General features: G+C 42.2%; 1 protein-coding gene across 1 annotated transcript; it reads right to left on the reverse strand.

The window, feature by feature from the left end:
• Nucleotides 1-5433: 5433 nt before the first annotated feature.
• LOC120047185 (ankyrin repeat domain-containing protein 34A-like) lies at nucleotides 5434-7032 on the reverse strand. Its single transcript, XM_038992716.1, has one exon. The coding sequence runs from the start codon at nucleotides 7030-7032 to the stop codon at nucleotides 5434-5436; it is 1599 nt and encodes a 532-aa protein (XP_038848644.1).
• Between the last annotated feature and the right edge of the window lie 697 nt (nucleotides 7033-7729).

A 7729-nucleotide genomic window follows, 5' to 3' on the forward strand; every position in this document is an offset into this window, starting at 1 on the left:
TCCTAATGGGATTTTCCTGAGAGGAATACAGTCCATGGACACATGCCACATGGTCAGTTGTACAGTGGAAAAACTTAAATTATTACAATTTCTTTGTCTTGGTTGTGTTTGAATGTCACTAAAGATAACAGAAAGGCTGTTTATGTCACCCTGATTTACATACATAGAGGTTTGTGACAGTGAAAAAAGTAATGATTAAAAAAAAGCATTGCAGCTTTGCACTGTCAGTGCAAATTTGGAAATAATAACCAACGGGAAAGTCCTATTCCCTCGTCTGTCTCCTTTGGCAGATTATTGCATTCTGTGGTGTCACAGTGCAAATTGCTGCCCAATTGATTTTCATCATAACACTTATTCATCGGGGCTGCAAGGAGTATTCTCAGTCCCAAAGGCAATGCATAGAGTAGAGTGTAAATGAGTGTTACACTGCAATGCCAGGGAAAACGTATACTACCATGATGGGATACATACTTTCACATACGCTATATAGGCATATAAACAGCAGATCCTTAAACAGGGCGGGAGTAATGTAGGGGCTTACAGGGGCTGCATAATAATACATATATCAAATATACAGTTGCAAAAAAAAGTATGTGAACCCTTTGGAATTACCTGGATTTCTACATAAATTGGTCAACAAATGTGATCTGATCTTCCTCTAAGTCACAACAATAGACAAATACAGTGTGCTTAAACTAATAACACACAAATTATAGGTATTTTCTTGTCTATATTGAATACATCATTTAAACATTCACAGTGTAGGTTGGAAAAAGTATGTGAACCTCTAGACTCCTATTGGAGTCAGGAGTCAGTGAACCTGGAGTCCAATCAATGAGACGAGATTGGAGATGTCAGTTAGAGCTGCCCTGCAATATAAAAAACACTCACAAAATGTGAGTTTGCTATTCACAAGAAGCATTGCCTGATGTGAACCATGCCTCGAACAAAAGAGATCTCAGAAGACCTAAGATTAAGAATTGTTGACTTACATAAAGCTGGAAAGGGTTACAAATGTATTTCTAAAAGCCTTGGTGTTCATCAGTCCACGGAAAGACAAATTGTCTATAAATGGAGAAAGTTCAGCACTGTTGCTACTCTCCCTAGGAGTGGCCGTCCTGCAAAGATGACTGCAAGAGCACAGCGCAGAATGCTCAATGAGGTTAAGAAGAATCTTAGCTAAAGACAGAACATCTCTGTTGACGAGTCTACAATACATACAACACTAAACTAGAATGGTGTTCATGGGAGGACACCACGGAAGAAGCCACTGCTGTCCAAAAAAACATTGCTGCACGTCTGAAGTTCGCAAAAGAGCACCTGGATGTTCCACACCCCTGCTGGCAAAATGTATGTGGACAGATTAAGCTAAAGTTGAGTTGTTTGGAAGGAACACACAACACTATGTGTGGAGGAAAAAAGGCACAGCACACCAACATCAAAACCCTCCACCAAAAAGTATGGTGGAGGGAGCATCATGGTTTGTGTTGCTTTGCTGCCTCAGGGCCTGGACAGCTTGCCATCACTGACGGAAAAATTAATTCATAAGTTTATCAAGACATTTTGCAGGAGAATGTTAGGCTATCTGTCCGCCAATTGAAGCCCAAAACACAGTAGTAAATCAACAACAGAATGGCTTCAACAAAATAAAATACGCCTTCTGGAGTGGCCCAGTCAGAGTCCTGACCTCAACCCGATTGAGATGCTCAATCGGGTTGACCTCGAGAGCGGTTCACACCAGACATCCCAAGAATATTGTTGAACTGAAACAGTTTTGTAAAGAGTAATGGTCCAAAATTCATTCTGACCATTGTGCAGGTCTGATCCGCAACTACAGAAAACGTTTGGTTGAGGTTATTGCTTCCAAAGGAGCGTCAACCAGTTATTAAATCCAAGGGTTCACATATTCTTTCTTGCAACTGTATATTAAATATTTATTATATTTATTATTATATATGTTTTTTATTGTTTTACTGCAACCTTCAACCACAGAAGGATTCAGGAGCCCACTCTCAACGAGTGTAGACAGCCTGCAGCTGCCTGCTGCCTCTCTGCTAATCGTCAGATGGGGGAGGAGAGGAGGTAGGGAGCCCACGTGGGTAACTGATTGGGATTAATAAAATAAACGGCATAATTAATACATGTGGCCGGTCAATTGTGTGAGTCAGTGGCTGGGCCCAAGAGGCAAAATAAAATAAACAATTTATTTTTGTATTTTATAAAAATAAAATAATAATCCTTCCACAGGAGCCCGCTCTCAATGTTCAAAATACACCAGAGAGCACAATTAACCACAAAGGATCAATAGTAAAAAAAAACATTTAATCACAAGCACATACAGGTAACTTCCAAAATAAAGAAAACACCAACATAAAGTGTCTTAAGTCTTAATAGGGTGTTGGGCCACCACGAGCTGCCAGAACAATGCACCTTGGCATAGATTCTACAAGTGGACCTAAAACATGCCAGGAAAATGCACCCCACACCATAACATCAAATTTGTATCCCTCATTTACTCAACTGTTTCCTTTATTTTGGCAGTTACTGCTTTCCCACAGTCGGAAAGGCTGCAATTTGGGCAGCATATGCACCAAATAAACTATGATTTCTTAATCTGGGCATGTCCTTAAAGATGCAGCCTGATAAATAGTGATGTTGTTTGAATAAGTCCCGAAAAAATTGTTATTTATATCAAACTCCCATCCCTGATCTATGTGTATGTGGGCTAGTCTAGCCATATACTGTGGTGTCCAAAATGATTGGATCCCTTGATAAAGATTAGCATAAGACTTGGTGAACACATTGGGAGGGATCTTGACCATTCCTCCATACAGAATCCTTCCAGATCCTAGATGTTCTTTGTCTGCACATATGGACTAACCTTTTCAATTCAAACCACAGGTTTTCAATGGGGTTCAAGTCCGGAGACAGAGATGGCCAAAACAGGTGATCCAAAAATGTTGACCACTATCTTTTTAGATTTTTTTTTATTACTTGTTAAACAAAATCGCTTTCTTTCTCTGAGCAATTGTATTAGTATAAAATAATATACTTTTTCCATTTATTTGAGCATACAATATAACACAGTATTTGTATTATTATTATTTTTGTATTTTTTTGCTCATCTTTATCAAGGGATCAATTGACTTTGGACCCCACTGTATTAGAAAGTTTGTATATATACTTTCACAAAACATACTTTAATCTATTAACCATGTCCAAAGTTATGCTTTTATGGAGATTAAGTCTACCTCACCAAATGACTCCTTTATCCATTGCAGTGTTAGTGTATGTTATCTCATGCTTAGCCTATGATGACGCAATCTAAAGTCCCTTCTCCAGGCCTTTGCCAAAGAAGATCTTCCACCTGTGCTGGAGTGCATCTTGTTTAACAGATGAATGTGTGGAGGTCACTTCTGGCTAAAATAAATACTTTGTCTTCCCTCCATGTGCAGCAGAGTCAGGCAGGCTTCTAATCAATATTGGTCGTGGTGGATATTTTGCTCAATTAAGAGATGATTTTGTCATTCATGCTGGCTAATAGTCTCAAACCTGTACTGAATACCCAATAACTAAGACTAGTATGGAAAATATTTTGCACCCTGTGATTCTTGCCATCACAGAAAATGAAGCATATCATTTTTATGAACAAATATCCAAATTAATGGAGATTGGTTGATTCTTGATACTGAAAGTACAGTATTATCAATTTTATGAATACATTTCTTATATCAAATTGACATGACAAATCTCATATTAAAGACACATGACAACTAAAGGTTGTTATAATTCATTTACGAACATTTAACAAATATTTATTCCACAATCAAATTACAATCAAGTTCAAACGTGAAAATAGATTACATATTAGAATTTACTTTGCTATTTCCTAACAGGCATACAAAAATATGTATTTTTTGTTTGTATTTCCCTTAAACTTCAAGTAACCTACATACAGTTCAATCAACAGGAGGTCAATATTAAACCTTGTAGCACATAAACATTATTTCATTAAAGACAGAAATATTTCATATGGAAGCGGGACAAGCGGTCACATTGTAAGCTTGGTAAACATTTTCTAACTTTTTTTCTCTTAAATCTCACAATTTTCAAATGGGAATTATTTAAAAAAGTGACAATCTAAATGTGTAAGTAACTGTAAATGTTAGTTCTGTGAGCCTAAAACTCTCCCTTTCGGCAAATCTGTGTACAGTAAATGTTAAGAAGTGCTTCCGAATGCTGTCAATGTACAATTTGTAAAGACAACTTCACATCCACCATAGATGAAGGAAATCCATTGACATTACAGTACAGCATATTGCACATGGACATATTTCATAAGCAAATTAGGTTTGTCTTATCTTTACATTATTTACAGTTAATATGTGCTAGGAGCTCTTTCCATATGGAAAGGCACAGCACCAATGTGCAATTATTTGAGGTTAATTCTTCTAAAAGCCATCTTACAGTATTCACACACTCCAATGTAAACAAACATGCGTTCATGGGATTTCTTTGGAATTTTGTATGAAATTAATTGCACATCAATTGACTTTTTACATTTTTTTATCAATTGATAATAACATTATTACAGTGTGATACTCATGAAGGGTCCCACATGTTGATCCCACTGTAGTTGTCAGGGTAAGTCAGGCGTGTGGTTAGATCATATAGCCAAATAGCTCTCTAAAACACAAAATCTCAAGTGGTTAAAAGGTAAAGGCAAATAAATACAGTGAAAGTAGATAACAGCAACAATACAATGACAGTGAAGTCTTCGGGAAATATGTCTTGAAAACTATTTCCTGTAATGCAGCATCATTCTCCCCCAAACAAACCCATCAACATGAGAGCATTTTAGGGTTGAAGTTTGACGTTTTAAAGCAGCTAACGCAAGAATTGAAAATCGGGAAGACAGCGCATTCAGAATGACAATTCAAAGTAAGCTGTTGCTAGCATCTTTACTGTTGATTTCTTCTTTCGACTTAGTGTCATAGATAGATATTGTGACTGCTTTCAGAGGGGACGAAAATGTATTCAGCACACGGAACAATAGGCATGACATTGGCGCACATTTTGCAGTCTGTAAACATCTAAAAACACAGAAATACGTTTCTATTTCTGTTGACTGCAAATGGTATATTAATAAATCATTTGAGGAGAAATGAAAAGAACATCTGCTGTAAACCGTATTACTCAATCAACCAGCTTTCTGTGACAGCACACACAACAAATTAAAATAGGTCACCTAAAAATAAAAATAACCATCTGCACTTGACACAGAACAAGGATGGGACTGAGGTCTCACTCTGAATGAGCCAAATTCACGTTAGTAGTCCTGGTTTAAGCACTGGTTGAGGATAATGATGGACTAATTAGATAGATGTGATCCACCACTGTACCCCAACTTGCCCTCACATGTCCTTTTAAGTCTCAGTCCCCATTGGACTCAATGACCTTCTCTGTCAGGATCTCCTGGAAGGTGGAGAGCTGCTTCATCTGTTCCGTCTGCATGGAGTGCCTCCTCATCAGTTTCTTCTTCATCTTGAAGTCTGGGCCTCTCTTGGGTGAGGCAGGGGCAACTGGAACCAGGATCTTGGGACCAGAATGGACGGGGGAAGTGGGCTTGCCATTGGCCCGGATGTCTGGGATGGGCCGGTGGGGGTTGACATTGAGTGGGGGCAAGAACCCGGGGCGGGTGTGGGAGATGTGGTCCAAGAGGAGGGTGCCTGAGCCTCTGCGCTCCAGGAGGCCTGGGGACCGTCTGCGCATGGTGATGGGGGAGATAGAATTGGGGATGCTCTCAAGGGATTCCCGGGAGGAGGTGGTGAGCAGAGAGAGGGGCGAGGCGTTGTACTTCCTCCGCTCCACCGACACGCGCCCTGAGTCTGGAGATCCAGGGATGGACTCAGGACACAGGTGTGTGTCTGACTCATAGTCCTCCATACGTGTAAGTTTGGGGTGAGCCAGGGTGCGTGAAGCCACCGCCCCTGGTCCGCATGTATTTTCCTGAGACTCCGGCGCGGTGTTCCTGCGGTACAGGATCTGGTGCTGTTGGACCTTGTCGGCCCAGGAGGAGCTACAAAGGGCTGCGCAATCCTCTGAGCAGGATCGGTCAATGAGTTTGGGCGAGCAGGGGTCATGTGTTTCGATGCTGTGCCGACGAGACAGGAGAGGCCTGCCAGAACCCGAGATTGACAGACCATTCATCTCAGTGATGATCCTACCTCCACCTTCCTCCTCCAGTCCACCATCAACCCTCTCCTGTGGGACCCTGCTGAGCACTGAGGGTGCTACCAGCCCCCAAGGCTCAGAGTTGAGCCTCTTCAGGAGTTTGCGGGGAGGCGGCCTTTTCTCCCCTAGGGTTCTAGTGGAGGGTAGGGGTAAGGCTGATGTCAGCGCAAAGCTGAAGATACTGTCCTCCTCCTCAACCTTCTCTGCTGCTGGGGAATTGGAGGTCCGGATCGCCACCTCTGAGGGCGACATGCAGGCCACGGGCGAGAGCTTGTCCACCACCCCTGGTGATGGGGGGGAGTTGAGGTACTGCTTGGTCTTCTTGGTGCCCGAGGGTGACGTGTCTGTGGTGATGATGATCACTTCCTTGCCCTTGGCCTTGCAGGCGTCCAGCAGGACCTGGAGGGTGTCTCGGTCACCTCTGTTGATGGCATGGACCAGGGCGGAGGAGCCTGTGTAGTCCTTGAGGCTGGGGTCAGCTCCATTCTCTAGGAGCAGGGACACCACCTCTTTGCCCGCCTGCTCGACACAGGCATGCATCAGGGCGGTCCGCCCAGACTTGTCTGGGATGTTGGGATCGGCTCCTTTCTCCAGGAGGTAGCGCACCATTCTCTGGCGGCTCTGGGGGTCCTCGTAGCCAGCCAGGCAGGCAGCAGAGATGGGGGTCTCGCCCCGCTCGTTGCCTTCGTTGATGTAGGCACCCCCTTCCAGGAGGAGCCGGGTCAGTCGCAGCTTGCCCTGGAAGACGGCTTTGAGGAGGGCGTTCCCCTCCGTATGGAGGGCTCCTCCATCTCCCATGGTGCCTCTGGCACCTCTTCCTCCAGTCAAATCTGCTACACCCAGCTAGTTAGCTTAGCGCAGACTGGCCATCTTGAAGAGGAAGCTGGTGAACCTGTGATGAAAAACAAAGTGATGTCATAGAATTCTAAATGTACAGTACAGACAGGCAGTGCTAAAAGGTGGTTAAGATGGTTACTTTGGTTGGTCTACGCATCTATCTAATGTCTAGTATGCAGTGGTACAACAGTTATACTGCATTACCAATGCAATCTCAGAGTGACTGCAATTGAAGCCTTTGATATGAAGTGTGTCTGTAAGAGCAAGACAAGGAGTGTCTGGATAGCCATCTCATGAGGTGAAATGACAAAAAGATGCAGCACCCATCTGGTGTAACAAAAACATTTTAGACAGATGATACTGGTCCTTGACCGCACTATGCTAAAACTGGCTTATTTTACTAACTTTCCTGGTATTCCTAAACTATAACTATGCAGAGTTGAATAAAGTTTGACTTTGCAGAGAATTAACTATGCATGACTTGGACTTTTTGCCTCCCATCAGCAAAAGAGCAACTTCCCGCTGCAGTAATATGGTAATATGTAAAACATAGTGAATATTTAATAATTTAGTGCTTAAAAGTGAGATTCTCAAAATCTGCAATTGTGAAATACAGAAAGATGAGGCAATGACTCAAAAACTAATCTGATATCCAACA

The sequence above is a fragment of the Salvelinus namaycush genome, chromosome 5 (genome assembly GCF_016432855.1).
Source record: "Salvelinus namaycush isolate Seneca chromosome 5, SaNama_1.0, whole genome shotgun sequence".
Taxonomy (NCBI): domain Eukaryota; kingdom Metazoa; phylum Chordata; class Actinopteri; order Salmoniformes; family Salmonidae; genus Salvelinus; species Salvelinus namaycush.